This window comes from Lithobates pipiens, unplaced genomic scaffold, assembly GCF_037356315.1.
Source record: "Lithobates pipiens isolate NorthernLeopardFrog02 unplaced genomic scaffold, aLitPip1_a1.2 Scaffold_8, whole genome shotgun sequence".
NCBI lineage: Eukaryota > Metazoa > Chordata > Amphibia > Anura > Ranidae > Lithobates > Lithobates pipiens.
The window spans coordinates 480,106,397-480,125,544 of NW_027507903.1; the positions used below are offsets into that span (position 1 = coordinate 480,106,397).

Genomic DNA, 19,148 nt, shown 5'->3' on the forward strand with positions numbered 1-19,148 from the left:
CTGGCCACAGTGGCAGTAGACCTATATGGCACAAACCACAAACAGCATTTCAGGAGAGCTTCCTTCCAACTGTAAAGCATGATGGTGAAAATGTTATGATTTGCGGTTGCTTATCAGCTTCCGTGCGTGGGAATTGTGCAGTAATTAAGTCAACAATAAATTCTATGTCATATCAGATGATGGTTAAAGTGGTTGTAAAGGGTTTACAGGTTTTGCTACAGGTAAGTTTATAATTAGGCTTACCTGTAGCTACACTCGATATCTGCTAAACCTGCACGGTTTAGGAGATATCCCCTGTATTTGCGTGTGCCAACGCCATTGGCACATGCACACTGAAGCAACGGCACATCAATTGCTTCAGTTAGAATGCTTCTTTACCAGCAGCTCCCATGTGTGGGAGTCACATCATCACGGCTCCGGAGCCCGCGATAAGTAACTCCGGTAGCGATGTTGGCTGCAGGGGCTTCGATCTCAGGTAAGTAATTCATAACGAGCTAGTATGTTATGCATACTAGCTCATTATGCCTTTGTCTTGCAGATTTTTTTTTTCTAGGGTTTACAACCAGTTTAAATGAGAATGTGAGGCCATTTGTCCAAAAGTTAAAATTGAACTGGAAGCAGATGTTTCAACATAAATAACGGCTTAGAAAGAATAACTGGATTGGGATTAAATCACATTGAAATGTTGTTGTGGAAGGATTTAACCACTTGACCCAGCACCCCCTACCTATGCTGGCACTTTGTCTACACCAAGATCGGTGTGGTCAAATGCATCTTTTTCCCCTTTTTTAAGTGGGGCAATTTACATGTCGGTAAACCAGAAGTGATGTAAGGTCATTACTTCCAGGTTACTACATCATGGAGCCAAACAAAGGGGATCAGATTTTTGACTGGCTCCGATCATCCATCGGAAAAGTGGTCTGGTCGATAAGGACAGAAGATCGTGGTAAAGCCACAGGTGGGAGGGTCCTCCTGCTGCTTGTAAAAGCAATCCTGTGGCTAATTAGCTGCTAGATTGCTTTTACAAGAGAGTCGTCAACCGTCAGCTGCAGGCATCATCCTGGTATAACCACTTGAGGTCTAGCGATGTACGGGTACAATGCTTGGCAGCAAGTGGTTAAAATAGGCAGCTCAGGCAAGGAAACTCCCATGCTTTGTGCAACTGAAGGCATTTTGCATGAGGTAGTGAGAAATAATTTAAATGTCACAAGTCTGGTTGGCAGCCTTGCATAACACCTGCAAGTAATTTCTGCTGAAGGCGGCAATACCAGCTTCTGAAGCCAAGAATATACAGCAAGTCCCCTACTTACGAACGCGTTCTGTTCCAGGAGCTCATTCATAAGTCCAAAAAAGATCAGTGCTTGCAGACAAAGGTTACGAGCATTGATCAGTGTGTTCTGGCAGGGCAGACCCCCCCTATGAGAGCACAGCTGGGGAGATCACTGCACCAACATTGCTTGTGTTGGTACAGCGACCTTTTTTTTTTCCCCATTCAGCCTGCTGGGTTGAATTAAAAAAAAAAAAAAAAAAAACTGCAAACATACTCGCATCTTTGAAAGTTTGCAACTCGAAGATTCGTATGTAGGGGACTTACTGTACCTAATCTTTCAACAGAACAAGATTACATCTATTGAGATCTTTGTCCAAGAAATTATTGAAAAGACAAATGCATCATGTTTTTCTTTATATATAAATATGTATTATCCTTTAGGCACTTTATAAAGATCTAACGTTTGCATGGTGAAGCAAGAATTTTCATGTAGTGTACTTTTTTCCCCAGATGATTGTATAGGATAGGGAAAATAGGCTAAGATTAAGGCCCACACAGGGCTAAGACATGTAAGCAATTTTTAAATGGAGTACTGCGATCCCACCAATATGTGCCTGTGTACAACTTCACATGATGGGGACACCATCAAGATTTTTTTTTTTGGTGCACAATGAGTTGAGGAATTCCATGTTTTTTTTTTTATAAAAATAATGTCAGATATATTTCATTAATAGATACCAATGGTTTCCGAGACAACAGCATTTTCAAGTTAACAGAACTCAAGAGCATAGGCAATTTTTAGAAGTTTAGCAATTCATTACCAGACAAGAATGCTACATCAAACCAATGATCAAAACTCTGTTTTAAGCATTTGTTTTATTATAAAAATTAATTCTTTGTTACAATTCGGCTTACAGTAATAATGAAACTTTATACAAGGTCATGGGATTTTTTTAATTATACACAGCTTCCAAATAAAGCCCATATTTTACAAAAAAAATATATGAAAAAGAAAAAAAAACAAAAAAAAAAAAACTTTGAATGAGTGGCTCTGAGGTGACCAAATGTTGGCCGATAGCATAAAATAATACATCCTTGTGCAGATCTGTCGTACCAGCGGCAGGAGATAGGAAGTGGAGAGAGTTAAAGCTTGGAACACGGATACAACATAAAGGATCAGTGCCATCATGATCTAAACCTTCTTGCACAATGCACTTACAAAGATCCAGAAAATAAAAAACGTACACTAATGTAGTCATAGCACAAACTCAAATTACCCCTCATTGCCTATAACGGAAAAGTCCTACATGTAATAAACAGGTGACAGTTTCAGTAAGTTGAACAGGAAATGTGACAATTAGGACAGGAGGCCCTATTGATGCACTAGCCATCAGACATGTCGTTGAGAATGCACCCATTCGGCAAAACAGTTTCTGTGATCGAGAGCTTAGGGGTGTGTAACTATGGAAGAAGCTGACTGAGTCTTGCTCTCGCTGCTGGACTTTTCTATCTAAAATAAAGAGGGTTCAGCACAAGTGAGGACTTTTTGCAGAAAGAGAAGCCAAAGTAAGCAGGAGAGCAGATGTGGGAAATATGGTGGGAAGAATATAAGATGTAAGGTGGTAAGCAGAGGCCTACAGTCCACTGTACCCGAAACAGTTCTTGTTCATTCCCAGCATTTCCTACTAAATGGAAATTACATTAAATTAAGTTATAAAGAGATACCATCATCTTGTCTTTTCAGGTTTAGGTTTGTGTCTTTGTAAAACTCCCCAACCACTTTATTCTAACCTGTACAGTGATCCCCTCTGGTTCTATCCTTTGTGGCAGCCACCAAAATACCTGGGATGTCTGTCCTGCGAGAACGATCACTGAAAGAGCTGGACATTTTGCAGCAACCTTCTCTAAAGATGGATTGGCAGGCAAGCACTATAGTTGTGAGTATAAGGTGGTTAGGGGCGGGTTAACGGGTCTGCGTAGTACGAGGTATTGCTTTCCTATACAAGTCTATGGGAATGTAAAACCTGCTTGAAGCAGGTCAAATGCCTCTTCAGAAAGACAACAACTGTAGGCCACATGCACTTGTCCATGAATGCTGAATGATCTCAAAAGCACCTCAAACTAATGCAAACGCCACAAACCCAAAACCAGCTGACCAGTCCTTACACAAGACAATGCTACTTTGCTCTGTATGGGCAAACGACAGGGTCCCTTTATCCAAAATTAACTGAAGCAGGACTATCTACGTAGAGATTTGCATAACATGGACAAGCAGAGCCACAATACCTCATTGCATTATAATTTCTCCAAAAAAAAAAAAAAAAAGCAGAACAAAATGAGCAACAGAATTATATATGCAAATTCATCCACAAGCAGGATGAAAACAATTTGGTCCCAAAAGATCCAGATATGGAAATATGGTCATCACAAAAATAGTATGCATTTGGCAACAGCCCATTAAACATGCACTTTTACAATATCTTAAAGTAGATTAAGCAAACCTTTTTCTAATTTTGGATAGAGCAAGGGATGGTTATAAAAATGCAGGGTTTTTCGCCATCTGTGTTTTATTGGGGGGGGGGGGGGATTTTCTTTCACTTCCTGTCTCACAGCCAAAACTAGAAGGGAGAAGGAATCCATACAAATTTAGGGAATGCCTTGGGGCCCCCTCAGGTCATGGGAACTAGTGTCGGTGTCGTGTCAAATAGTGTCCCCCCGTCGGGTAGTGTCCGCTGTGTACTACGCATGAGCAGTACACAGGACAAGCAGATTCCGAAAATATCGGAAGATGAACGGCACCTGTGCCGCGAGTCCAGGTTCAAGCCCCACCATCTAAGTGGACATAGAGTTAAAATAAAAAGAGCTGAGCGAAGCGAGGGGCCCTCTAATATGTGCAGCCCTATGTCCACTTGGATGGTGGGGCTTGCACCTGGACTCACGGTGCAGGCGCCGTTATCTTCGGAGATTTTACCAAATCTCCTTGTGCTCCGTACTGCGCAAGCGATGCGCCTGCGCAGTTCAGAGCGGACACTTTTCGATAGGTGGACTCTGTCAGAACACCCCCATTGGAAGATTGAGCTTCTATTATTTTCTGAGGACAACCTAAATTTAGGATTTTCTTTCAATGAACTGGACAAATGCAGAGGGCGATTCTCCCTAACAGGGACACAGACAGTAATCAACACCTACTATTCAGTCTGCTCATCTCCACTCTGTCCAAAAAAAATAATATATATATACCGTGAAAATTTTATTTAATACAGGCATTATCTGTAAACTTTTTGCACTGGTTCACATGCGTATTGCAAAAGGCACAGGTCCCCATGTTTTTGAAATTAACAAAAGTGTTTAATTTAGTTGGTGGTGACCTATATGCCTGGGAAAAAAAAACAAAAAAAAAAAAAAACGGTATTATGTATCATGTTACATATAAAGTGCTCCCATGACATAAAAATGAGGGAATACATATACTCAACTTTGTAAACATTTTACAATTTGGTTTAAAATGACAGGACATGACAGATTTGATTTCATTTAGGCGTTAAACATCCAACAATGTTAGCCATTTTTTAATTTGCTAGGACAGGGCTGGACAAAACCTAGGGACCAGGCAAACTATCAGGATCCTGCTGCTATTGTAGAAAAGTTTCCTGCTGTAGTCAATGGAAATGTATACCAAGTGGCTCTTCATGGATATAAATATAAAACTATCCATGTTTTAAGAGTCGTTTTCTAGAATTCAAACTTTTCTCTGTAACTAAAAGTGGAACTAAACCCTGCTCTTCTTTAAAGCCAAGGAAGCTGCAATCTTAGCGTCTGATCTGCTATTGTTATGGTGCTGCACATTTGATCAGTTATGACACCAGCCATTCGAAGGATTGATAGTTCAGTTAGATCACTGAAGCTGTGAAAGAAACTAACATCATTCAGGGCAGGCCTTAAGGCTGGGTTGACACTGCTGCGAGAACCCCTGCAAATCCAGTACGGGTTTCCACATCGTATACAAATTGCACAAAGTTAATGACACCACCAGATTGGTTCGCATATCGCAGTACAAACTGTCAATTCAGATAGGAATCAGATTGCATGGGTGCGAACAGCCATGCAATTCGATTCTGGTGCAGACTAGAAAAGGGTCCTGCATGACTTCAGTCCGAATGCAATGCAAATTCAGCCATACAATTTGTATGGCTGAATTTACATCACAAGCAATTTTCATAGCAGTGTGAATCACATGCGATGTCCGACATCGCACCAATGTGAACCGAGCCTTAATATAACCGTTTTGGCAAACCGTTAAATTAATGGTTTTAGTCCCACATTAAAGAACAAAATTCAATTTGTTTATTAAGGTCTATTACGTCTAGTGACCCTGCCTCTAATGTCCCATGTTTCCTGGCTCTTGTCCAAGCCAACAGTGCAGCTTTTGTAAGAGTTTTGCACTTGGAGTGCTGGATACCGGTGTCACCTGCTGCCTGCTCTGGTTTCATCCACCAACCCATACATCACTAGTAGTGACCCAACAGTCTGAGGATGGAGCCACTCCTGGCGTGTCCAAAGCCACAGTGTTAGAGGTGGCATCACAGGAATGGAGGGGAGGGTAGTAGGTGACATGGGATGCCTGAGAGGTGAGATCTCTTGAAGGAAACTTAAGTGAATGGCAGGGCAATTTTAAGCCCTGACCTAAACCACATTGCCAACTGTCTTACATTCCAATAACAACCTCCTGTAAGGTCTATATTACCAGGATGACCTAACATTTGTTGCGGTCATGCATGATCCTATAGGTTGGAGCTTCCTGTAGAACTATATGAGGAAGAAAGTGTGTTTATCTAATGCAAACATAAAATGTGCAATTACAAAGCAAAACAGTCACAAAACCCTCCATAACCCCATCACTAAGAGGACACATTTTAAACTCCTGCATTCTGGTGACTGTACAAAGCAATTATCTGAACATACTGCAAGGATATATAAATGGGATATACACTATTAGAAAAATGTTACATTTTGCGTTTATAAATACAAATACAGTATCTACATCATACATGGTATAAAAACACTTAACATTCGCAGCTTCGGAAAATAGAAAATACACTTTGCAGGCTTCGCCTACCAGGGGAGGATCTAGCAGATCTCAGACAGAAGGGTTAAAATGAACCTGCCATAATCCAAGAATCCATTCTAAGAAATCGTAAACCCAATCTACTAAGAGCCCCAAAAAACTTAAAGCAGACCCTTTCCCCCCAAACTTAAGAAACCTGTAAAACATGTTTCAGTCATATATAAAAAAAAAAAAAAAACAGCAAATTGTATATAAATCACACTCGCATTTCTTTCGCTTCTGGAATTTCCAGGAAGCTGGTGAGGTAGCCAGTGCCTACCGCAGCAGTCCCCTGGGAAGTTATTCAGTTTACTGCAAATTCTCACAAGATTTTATGTGAAATCTCACCGATTCTTGGAAAAAAGGGTCCCCCTCCTGCTAGGTGGGAGGAGCCTTTCTCTCTGTAAGCCATCCTGGAAGATGACTGGGGAAAAATGCATATATATATATATATATATATATATATATATATATATATATATATATATGCTTTGCTAAAGTCTTCACAACGTATTAATAAACCATTATGGATCGCATACAGCACATGAACAAGATTTGTGCTGTACACCATCAGTGGGCTCTCAATCCCAAAAACAAGGTAGAAGCAAGCCAGCCACCAATTACTGAATGTTCATTTTTAAAATGGTGGTGCAGGATTTCAAGTAAGGTGTGGACAAAGCAAAGACTGGCGAAAATAGAAATGCAAAAGGCAAGTAACTAACGTATATTAAAATATTTTGGTATAATAATTTCAATGATGTTGCTGGTTTCAAATAATGGGAGAGAGGTCTGCTTTAATCCTGGGGTAACTTTACATGCAAATACTGGCCAGCTTCCTTTCACTAGCCACATCCATCTTTCTATTGACCATGGATCCAACCACTGCAGAGATAGCCAGGCTGTCTACCAGGAGAGCTGGTTGAAATTTTCATACTACAGTACAAGATTTGGGGCTAAATTCTAACTAAAATATTTAAGAGGAGCTACCTGCTGTCAAACAGTTCTAATCTTATTGGCATCTTTTGGATCACTTTAGGTCCATTTTAAAAACAAAACCAAGCTACTCTGATCTGACAGGTGCAGCTAGAGGGCCTCAGTTAATAGTCCTGCACACTGGTTTTAGTGGTTTCTCCCAGCATGTGCCTCTGACATGACAGTAGTGGTATATTTAGTTTTGCGGGTCGCAGAGCAGATAGAACTTTCAGGACCCTGAGGGTAGTATAGAACTTCCAGAACCTTGTAATGATTTGTGCTAGGAAAAGGAGAAAACAATCAAAATTTGGCCGGTTTAGCATGAACTAGCCAAATTTGGATCATGCATGGGCAGGCTAACTGTACTCAAATCAATCTATCGATTCACTTGTGTACAAAACAGCCAGTCAGGTTTTTCCACAATCAGTGCGACCAGCTACCGCCGGAAACACTGATCAATGTATTCTCACAGCTGGGAAAGCGCCCGACTGTCAAAATACAATACCACATTGGGAAGGATTCCCTCATCCACCTTGAGTGTGTGGGGGAATCTGCTCAAAAAAATGAATAATGTATGACCAGCCTAATAAGCATCATTTTGCTACAACTGTCAACACATTTTATTGTTTTCTTGTCATTAGTAATAAAAGGAATGGTGGAAGGGGGATGTGTTAATTTCATCAACTGACATTTACATTTTTCAGTTAAAATTTTAGGTTCTCAGCCATTCGATAATTGCCTTCTGATGCTGCTGAATTTAGAACAGCTACAGGATAGTACACCTTCAGCTGACTTCTCTGTTTTAATAGCTGGGATATCTTGGTCTATCAAATTCCTAATGATACTTCTCATGTGGACATACATGCATTTGTCTGAATGAAGTGAGCAGGAAAAGATCAGCAACATCCAAATAACACCTGCCTATGTTTAACAGTTTTAAGGGGACCCTATTATGAAGTAGCTTGTCACTGCCAGAGGCTGCACCTAGCCATGTTCCAGAATCAAGTCAGGGGCAGGCACTTCACTTGCATGGCACTTCAGAGTTATGGCAGCCTCCAGCACCGACTAAAAGCCTGGGTTAATGGGAGGGAAGAGCCACTGTGTGTTCATCAATTATAAAACATGTAAAAAAAATAAAAATTTACACAGTAAAAGGTCTGTTAAAAACTGTAGAAATCCAAGGGAAAAGATGGGTTGCACTACTTGGAAATTCAAATGGTGGTAACTTCATTTATTTGAATAATATAGGCAAAGAATGTGCTCTTTAGGCAAAGTCTCCATCAAGGACTATTGTCCAGATGAAAAAAAAAAAAAAAAACTACCAGCGTTTGAACTTTCAAAGAGTGCAGCTGGTCTTTTCCCCTTTTTTTTTTTTGCAGTCTGCAAAGTGTAGGATGAGCCTCTGCAGGTGCTCAGTACCCGGTCTCTTAGGAAAGTTACCCAATCTAGTTCTTGGGGCAACACACTCCCCATTTTTGTAAACACACTGTAGACTTGTCCAATCACACTGAGGCAAACACTGTATGATGGTTAAAATAAAAAAAAAACAACATTCTGATACTGCAGTCTAATTGGTTCACATGGCGTATACTGGATTTTCCCATCATTAAAAAGTAGAGTTCTATATGGATGAAATTTTTCTGTTCAGTGTTCATCTGGTTGAACTTAAAACCAAATCAAATACCAAAAGACATTAACAACCCATGAAGTGTCAAAAGCAAGGATGAACTGGCACCAATTGCTGCTCTCCGAATAACGCCACCTACCCTGGTTAAGTCTGGACGTCTACTGTAGCTCACAATCACTCTGAATCTTTTTGGCATTAAGACTTCTTTGCTTCTGCAGCGTCCATTTAAGGCATTTTGTGTGTTCAGTTTGCAAAAATAGATATTTATATATATATATATATATTTGTACAATATACTGGCAGAGCAAAAATCCTTTGTACAAAAAACTTGGATAGGTGAGTGAATGAGCTGGATTTTGGGTTAATGGCACAGGGATGACGGAGTGAGCTAAGAAAATATATAAATATCCTTTTTCACTATGTACAAATAGGTCCACAGGCTGAACTCTGCTCGCCACTAAAGAGTTCTGTGAAAATACAACTGTACATGAAGCTTTCCACGGACCCCCTTTCTCCACAGGTTTTGTGTATATACAGGTGGGGGGGAATCTCAGGAGGAGTCTGTGCAAGGAGAGGGGGGCGGTGGGTATAAGTGATGAGAGTAACTGCGTTCTGTATAAGGGGATGGCGGGCAGCTCTCCTCGGCAGACAGGTACTGACTGCGTGGGGTTGGTGGAGGTGGGACTGGTTCTGAGTCATAGTTGAGATCACTGGTGTAGCCCTTTGCCGTGGCAGAGGTCAGGCGGTGGCTGGGGGTGTAGTCACTATCGCACACATCTGTGCTGCATGGTGTGGTTGGAGGAGCAAAATGACGGTAACTGTACGGTCGATAACTGAGGAGAGAAAAGTAAAAACAATCAATACAGTATTGCAAACAAACTTTAGTGTAGTCTTTAGGATACAGACATATCTTAAGTAGGGACAGTAAAAATAGGGTCCTGAATACTACGTGCAACTAAAGGTCTAAGCATTTTAAGATCATACCGGGATTTGCTTCACAAAAACAAGCAGACCACAGGCAATTCTGCGACACGTGACATGCTCTGGATTGCATGGTACAAAAGTATCATAGGATCCAGTTCTTCACTTTGTAGAGTAGAGCATGCACTATTACTACAATGCAGGGCTAATTCAGCCCATTCAAATGAATGGGCTAAAATCTCACTGCACCTGGATCATATGTGAATCACACAGGAACACACAGAGTGGTCCCTGTAAGATTTATAGTGTGAACCGGCCCTTATATTAAGCAAATAGCAAAGTAGAGAAGTCAAAATGTGATACTTTTTAGTGGCTAAGCAACATTTTTAAAAATACAAGCTTTTGAAGCTATAAAGCACGCTTTTTTTATTTATTTTTATTTAAGTATGATCGATAAAATTCTGAAAATGGCAAGAAAAAAGGAATTTCGACTTGCCTATAAGTACCATATCTTGAAGTATGGTACACTGGCTGAATATTCATAGACCCTGGTTATGCACTGGTACCTTCAGGTGATCGGGCACTGGCAAGCTTTTTAGGACACACCTTCTGGGAAGCTTTTAAGGCAACACCCCCTAGCAAGGCCTAAATCTGTCCTTTCAGAGTGCTTAAGTTCTGCTCAAGTCCTGTTTGTAGGAAGACCAGACTATGAGGCACAGAGTGATCTCAGGTTTTAAAATGCCTGTGTTCACAACAGGCAAAAAGATTTCCAGGTATGATCGTGAATCTTTCTGGAAGTGGCTTTCCTTCCTTTTAGAGGGCTTTCACACTGAGCCACCCCGGGCATCGGCGGTAAAGCAGCGCCGCTTTACCGTAGTTTTAGCAGGGCTAAAAACCACTCTGCTGGTGGCCGAAAAGGGGTTAATGCCGCCAGAGTGCCGTTTTGCCAGTGGTATCGCAGCGCTGCCCCATTGATTTTAATGGGGAGCAGTGGTGTGTTCACCGCGCTAAAGAAACTGCTGGCCGAACTTTTTTCTGATGCCCTGCCAGCGCACTGTTCCAGTGTGAAAGCCTTCGGGCTTTCACACTGGAGTGAATGGAGCCACTTTTTTCAGGCTTTTTTAGTGCTGTAGCGACTGAAAAACGCTGGCAGTGCGAAACGGATCTTAGAACAGTAACAATGGTAGATTTAGAGACCCCCTCTGTCCCACAGTCATTCTGTTAAAGCCAAGCTAATGACTGAGAAGCAGGGTTGATTTTGGGTACTAAAAAAGCAGGGCTGGGCCTGTTGAGAGGAGATCAGCAGTTGTCTCCTTGTAACCTGTGTACCAGGTTCTTGTGGGCAAGTTTGGTGCAATGAAAACCAGATTACTTTTTCTCTTCCACTATTTTGCAGAGCATTGAGGACACAATTTGCACTGGAGGCAAGACATAGATTAGCCTGAACTGAGACCAGGTAATTATTAAAGCATTCCATTCCTAGAGGATCCTTGGTCCTTCCTGGCAACAGAGGTAACTTGTTTTATCTGGAGACCATGATTATCCACATCCCAGGGTCCCTTGTTTCTAACATATTAGGTTGAAGATTTCGGGTTGAATCCCCTTGGTTCAGGTGGTGACAGCAGAGGTTGATTTGAGAAAAGAAGGTGATGAAGGGGTAGAGTTTTGAACACTATTTTGTACTCCTTTGAAACCACCAATCTAACCACAGGTCTGGGGCATCTATACCCAGAGATTGGTAAACTGTAACAAACTGTATGAGTGAGGGCAGCCACTTCACTGGGAAGAGGACTTACATAAACAGCAACTTTGGTGTCAACTGTCCTATAACAGTCTCCATGACAATAAGGCAGGAAAAGTGCACGAGTACCTTTTAGGTGTTTGGGTGAAAGTAGTGGTCAAAAGGTGCAACCTGTGATGCGATGTTACACCCACCTAAGACTAAGCTCTGAATGGTGGAATTTTTACTAAAGTCTAAAAGTTTAAACATTCAATAAGTGAATGAACTCCCGCTCACCTTTGAAGGAAAAAATAAATGTGCATATTTTTGCAGAAAAAAAATTATGCAATTTTTTTTTCTACAGGTGCCTGCAACGCATTGCATCCTGTGATCAGTAGCAAATGCTATATCAGACTCCTGCACAATCTCCTTCCAGTTTTCTGCCTGTACCTCCATATGAACTGTAGAAGGTCAAAGGAAGAGTGAATGGACTAAAATGTGCTGATTAAGGCACTTATAGTTCACTGAGGACTACGAGATGTCTACTGTGATGGCAGACAGGACTTGTAGTTTAATGATGCGGCTGTGTAAAACACGGATGCAACGTTCCAAAAGAGAACTTAGTCTTTGAATAGGTGTAATAATGGAAATATTGCGTTTTATACCTGCCTTAAAGCTACAGTATAGAACTGATAACCATGACAAATCTGTCTTCCAACTTTATACGTTGAAGGTCCCTATTTGGGTCCAGGCTTCACGTGACATGGTGGCCAATAACATGGAGGAGTCTTCAGAATCTGGCAACTAGAGGAATGGACCAGGACTCTGGACCTGTATATCATCCTACAGCTAACTGCACTCATTGCCAATCTGAACACCCAAGAAGGATCCAGTGCCCATAGCAACATTACAGGTCAACCTTACAGTGTGGGGTCCAGGTAGAGTTCCCAATATCGATGTTAACACCAATCCAGATGCACTGCTTCTAATGCTAAAGTAGAGGACAGTGAAGAGTGTATTCATTGAAGACTCCAAAATAAGTTCAATCAACTAAAGACACTAACAAAAAACGGCAGGTCCCATGGAGGGGGTGAGGTTATAGGGGGCGTGTCCAAAATCTGTCAGTGTCCAATTCCTTAAATTTAGCAGCCTATAAACCAAGGTCTATGATTATCCAGTATGTGGTTCTGTACAAGATAGGTACTTTTTTTTAAAGCAGAGTGAGGAAGGGTGACAACCTCATCAGGATTTTGTTACTTTCAATGTCCTTATTCTGTGAAGGTTACCTGTACGATCTGTGTGTGGATGGGCTGTTTGATGAATATCCAAACTCCATAGTGTAATGTGAACGCTCTGTGGCTGGGGAAGGAGGAGGGTTCAAAATCTACAATAAAAGGGGGGAAAAAAAAGCAAATGTTTGTTAAGTTTGCTCGTGAAATTGCACATCAGACAAACTATAGCAGAGGACAAAAAACTCACAGGTGGGAAATAAGTTCCTTTGGTGCTGGAAGAACTGCTAGATGATGCTCCAGTCACATGAGCGCGATCATAAGGAGGTCCACTGCTTCCACCCATAATGCTCAGCGAGCTGATGACCGACTTGCCTCGTGACATGCCTGAATGGAGAGATATGGTAATCAGATAAGAGAAAGTAGAAGCTCTGGAGCCTCCAAGTGATTGAAATTAATTTAAAGAATATCAAAACTATCATCACAGTGTTTGGTGTGAAACATGTATCACTGGCGCCCAGTTGTGGCTCAATAAACCTAAGCCATGCTGATTACTACTTCAATGATCAAGGACAGACTAATGGCCCTTCCAAACATCCAGACCATTTGTCAGTTTTTCATCCATGTGTTCACAGATGAAAAATGGACATTAATGAATCTCTATGGAAACAGATGGAAATGGACAGTCTTTTTTTTTTTTTTCATGCAAAAACAAAAGGAGGGGTTGGGAAAGAGGGGGTGGGAAAGAGGGGGTGTAAACTTCATCAGTTTTCTCTGTGAAAAAACGTGACTGAACTGATGAAACGAACAGTCGGCATGTGTGAAAGGGGCTTAAGGGTTAAAGTGGAAGTAAACACTCCTTGGCAACTGTGCCCCATGTAATGTAGTTTGTAATGACTTAGAAAGTATTTGAAACTGTGCCATTTAGAAGATAATGTCAGATGTTTCTTTCAATTACATCACTAACGCATGCTTATTTTGTCCCTAACAGATGGCACACTTAGTTTTTTGCCAGTCTTTGCATTCACATGCTGTGCCTCTGTCAGCACTCTCGCCGGATTGCAATGCCATGGACTAATGCGGACCATTCAGAACTTGGCTAGCAATGTCACATGGGGTGTACTTCGACATTCAAAGCACAGAAAGCAAGGAGGACCGCACAGTCTATTGCTGGCTTTATATGAAAACGAGACTTGGTTCTCTTATTAAGCACGTGTGAAATTCTGCCTTTTGCATACAAAGGGCAGAAGTACACATACAGATGGGATCTGTAGGCAACCATAAATATGGCACAGGCTTTAGCAGGAACAGAGAATTAAGGAAACAAGCTGCGCAAATTGTAAGACAGCTACTTTGAGGCTATAGTGCAGTGATGGCAAACCTCGGCACCCCAGATGTTTTGGAACTAAATTTCCCATGATGCTCAACTACACTGCAAAGTGCATGAGCATCATAAGAAATGTAGTTCCAAAACATCTTGGGTGTAAAGGTTTGCCATCACTGCTATAGTGTATTCCTGCATGTTTACAAATGCAAACTATAGCGGTCTTATGCTTGCTGGGGATTTCTTTTACATGCGTTTAGTACCGCTTTAAACAAAACTACAAAAGTTACAGTGGAAGTAAAGGCAAAACCTAAACTCAAAGACTACTCGGACAAATTCTAAGACAAATTTATCTAGCCATGAAGGAAAAAAAAAAAAAAAAATCGCTATACTTACCTGATCTGCAGAAGCTCCGGTCCCAGGCTAAGCTGTCAGCAGTGGCTGGAGTGTGTAGGAAAGGCATCTGACAATTGAAGCACCATAGTAACTCTATGGATGATGTCACTTTACAGTTATTTCCTAGCCACTGCAGCTGGTGGTAGGTAAACCACTCCCAAACAATTAAAGCACATGCACATCTCACAAAGTGCCTGGAGTGTCTAGTGCTTTTGGCATGAATAATAAATCATGCATACAAAAAGTGCTGAGCACTTTGGTTGATTTGTCCAGCACAGATTCTGGGTTTGGACAATGTTCAGGGGATTAGGTATTTGAATATTGGTTGATCAGCATTGTCAGCCCTGTATTGAAACTAAGGCTGGCCATACATTACACAATTTTCTTTATTCAATTTCCTTTAGAGTTACCTTCAACTATGTAGTGCAAGTGTCTGCCTGATTGCATACAAATTAAAAGTTTTTAGGTTTGGCCTCGTATTATATGGATTTGGTAAATCTAAAGGAAAATTGTACAATAGATTTTTATAATGTATGGCCAGCCTTAGATTATAAACAGGGCAATAATGGCAGAATCACCAAGTAACCTACTTATATTAAATTAGGCTAACAAAAAAAATTCAGATTGGAAATATATTACGTAAACCTTCCAAACATTTCAGTTTTGCTTGGAGTAACTTCAAAAGTTAAATTTGTAAAACTAGCAACATCCGTGAACCAATGACAGGGTCTCACTAGAATATATAAAATACTTATGATTGCAGTTATTGAATGAAATCCTTAAAGCAGAGCTCCAGCCCCCCCCCCCCCCCACCAAAAAAGTAAAAGCCAACAGTCACAAATCTTGCAGCGGTTGACATTATTAGGGCACTTATCTGTCCTCAGTCCTCACCCAAGCCAATTCTTGAATCGGCTTTTGGGTGCTGTTGGGTAAGGCAGTGAAACCTTGTGGCTTCACAGCCAATTTCCTACTGCGTATGCTCAAATCGCACTGTGCTTTGTCAATGGGCCAGCTGTGGTGAGGGGCGAAGTTGCGGCCAACTTCACTGTGACAAACTCAGCAGGCAGTGGGAGAACCACTTCCTTATTCCCACAAGGTGCCAAAGGTGACACTTGTGGTGGTGGTGGTGGGGGGACGAGGAGGCAGACAAGCAGAGCTTCCCCATTTTGGGTGAAGCGCCACTTTAAGATGTCAAAAAATAAAGTATTTTTAACCACATATTTAAGGGTTCCCTGAATCTGTGTGCTAAAAAGTTATCATGCAGAGTTTCAGCACAAATAACAGACTGCAGGTTTATAGATGACCCCTACAAAAAGGGTATGATGGTGGGAAGTGACCAGCTTAAAATTAGGGAACATTTCTGTACAGGAAATGCTGCTGTATGCTCGCCCACACACAGGAACCCTGTACCAGTGTAGAAGCAGTTAAAGGAAAAGCCCAGAGGACAGAAGGAGGGCTCCCCTCTACACAATGTGTTCTTAAGAAGGGAGGTAACATGACCCCACTGACTTTGAACAATAGTTTCACAGGGGGTCAGATGCGGCTGCTCATTGATTTCTGCAATAGGATACTAGCTAGATCCTCAGAAGAAATCCAGAGTCTAGAAAAGCCACAACAAAGGGCCACAGAGTAAACACAGTTTATACCCTGCCACTGTGAGAGCTCCACCTATAATATCTCTATGTAGGGCTCTTAAAGTGATGGAGAGAACAAAACAATTTAGAAGTAAACTACAGTTAAAGCCAACCACACGGATTGAAATTTGGCAAGCTCAGCAGGAACCAGTCAAATTTCGATCATGTATGGGCAAGACTGGTTGTACAGAAGTCAATCTACTAAAATCAATTTTTGTACAGCCAGCCTGTTGGAAAATTTCTGCACGATAAGCACCATTGGCTATAGCTGGCAGTGCTGATAAACATATTCTGATGGTGGGAAAGTCTCCCTGCCATCAGAACACAATAACTTAGCAGAAATGATTTTCCCATCTATCTCGAATGTGTGGTTTGGGGAAAATCGGGTCTTGTTTTTGTACAAACCGCTGGTTGAATTAAATAAATAAAATAAAAAAAATAAAAGAGAAGAGGACCAATACATGGGCTGCCTAAAGCTGGCCATAGATGCATAGAATTTTGTATGAACATTCTTAGTAGAAGTCATGGAACATTTAAAGATTAGTGTAAAGATTTTGTTTGCTTTTAAAATCTGATTTTAGAATGAATAGACTTTACCAAACAAAAACCACATAACCTGTTAGAAATCTGAGAAAAAAAAAAAATTACATCCTGCTCCTTCAAATTTTCTCATCACTGTGCTTGAAAAACGAGCATCGAATTGGCCCACCAATGATTAGAAAAATTAACATTTACCTAAGAAGTTTCATTCAAAATTCCACCCAGCTTTAGCTGATCATTCTTGGGAGGAGATGGTGGCATAATTTGACCACTTTTTCATGTAGAGAGCATAGATGGCCCGAAGATCTGTATAAAGGATCTAGAGCGTTTCAAGGTTTTACCCAAATTCATTTTTTTTTTCCCAGAACGGAACCCTGCTTTACTTGAAGTGATAGAAAACGTTTGGATGCACACTGAGCAAAGAGAAGCTTTTTCAGAGGGCTGACTGACTTGAAAATTATCAAAAATGTACAGCCTGCTTAACAAATCATTAATGAGATAAACATTAATTTGTAAAAAGGAGCAATAGTGGTTCAATATCACCCATCCAGGTGGATTTGCAGGCTCATCCAATTAAAGAAAATCTCTCCAGACATGTATTGCCAGAACAAATGACCCCACTGGAAGATGTCATTTTTCTGGTTCCCTCAGTGAAGTGCATTGGATACAATTCATAAACACAAACACATGTTCCTCACCAGGTAGTGATCCAGTAAGGGAGCTGGGATGGGGGACATACCCCAGCGGTACAGAGGCTGGCCCGTGCACAACATAGTCATTCGCCATGGTCTCTCCATCACCTTTCATGCGGGGACACAGAACACGCTGGCACACAAAATAAACTCCACCCACCACGAAAACTGTAAGAATAACCCCAATAATAGAGCCGATGGTGTTGGTCGAGGGTGGAGGTGGCTCTTCTGTAGGATCTAGAAGGGTCATAAAAGTGTTACATCAGATCACAGCAAATTAAACACCAAAACAAGTCAAACATTTAAATAAATAAATAATATATATATATATATATATATATATATATATATATATATATATATATATATATATATATATATATATATATATATATATATATATATATACACACACACACACACGGTGACATGTAAATGAACAAAGTCCGCAAGTGTATGAATTGATGCTGGTTTGAAGCCAAAGGGTAGTCACACCAAAAATGTATTTGATTTACACTTCTGTTTGGCTCACTTTGCAAATGGATAAAAATAAACAATTACATACAGAGTGATGCATTTCAAGCATTTTTATTTTATTTTGAGGATTATGGTTTACAGCTAGTGAAAACCCAAAATTCAGTATATCAAAAAAAAAATTGATCAGATAAGACCAATAAAAAAAAAAAGGTTGGCTTACAGAAAAGTATGTCCATGTACAGTATAGGATGCACTCAATACTTGGTTGAGGCTCCTTTTGCATGAATTACTGCATCAATTCAGCGTGGCATGGAGGCGATCAGCCTGTGGCACTGCTAAGGTGTTATGGAAGCCTAGGTTACTTTGATAGTGGCCTTCAGCTCATCTGCATTGTTGAGTCTGGTGTCTCTCCTTCCTCTTGACAATACCCTACAGATTCTCGATGGGGTTTAGGTTAGGGAAGTTTGCTGGCTACTCAAGCATAGTGATATACCATGATCATTAACTAATCACCCCCACCCACCATCAAATGACGGCGGAGAGGTGCGCCTCTCGTTCTGGGAATACGTCATATGACTGAGTCCTAGAACGGCCGCTGGCACGTGGCCGCGCAGTGTTGCTATGGCACGGCGCAACCCCGATCTCAGTGTGGCTCTTTAACCATGTGATCGGATGTGTCCAATAACAGCTGGTCACATGTAAACATGGAGATGCCGGTAATCGGCACACCTCGCCTCACACTGACAGTGTGTGGCGAGGAGAGTTGATCAGCAGCACCTCCACATGTAATCGGCAGCAATCAGTGGCCACCAGTGGCAGCAATAAGCGGCTACCGCTGCCCACAAGTGCCACCAATCAGTGCCCATTAGCGATGTCAGTCAGTGCTGGCTGTAAGTGCTGCCCAATGTCCATCACTGCTGTCGATCAATGCCCACCAGTGTCACCCATCACTGCTGTTGATCAATCAGTGCTACCTCTCAGTGCCCACCAGTGCCGCCCATCACTGCTTTCGTTCAATGCCCAGTGTCGCCCAATGCCGCCTATCAGTGCCCACCAATGCCCATCACTGCTGTTGCTCAAGGCCCATCAGTGTCGCCCATCAATGCTGTTGATTAATGCCGCCTCTGTGCCCACCAGTATGCCGCCTCCCAGTGCCCACCAGTTCAGTTTATCAGTGTCGTATCATCAGCACACATTAGTGGAGGAGAAAAATGAGAGAAAGTAAAATATATATATATATAT

The 19,148-nt window shown here is 41.4% G+C and overlaps 1 protein-coding gene across 1 annotated transcript in view; it reads right to left on the minus strand.

Annotated features, from left to right (window-relative positions):
- Positions 1-2,127: 2,127 nt before the first annotated feature.
- Positions 2,128-19,148, minus strand: part of LRP6 (LDL receptor related protein 6) — a 146,910-nt gene continuing 129,889 nt past the window's right edge. The window contains exons 20-23 of the mRNA XM_077468806.1: positions 17,436-17,666; positions 13,094-13,230; positions 12,901-12,998; positions 2,128-9,806 (exon numbers count right to left, since the gene is read on the minus strand). Coding sequence (XP_077324932.1) covers positions 9,524-9,806; positions 12,901-12,998; positions 13,094-13,230; positions 17,436-17,666 — 749 coding nt within the window. The 3' untranslated portion in view covers positions 2,128-9,523. The remainder of the gene's footprint in view (positions 9,807-12,900; positions 12,999-13,093; positions 13,231-17,435; positions 17,667-19,148) is intronic.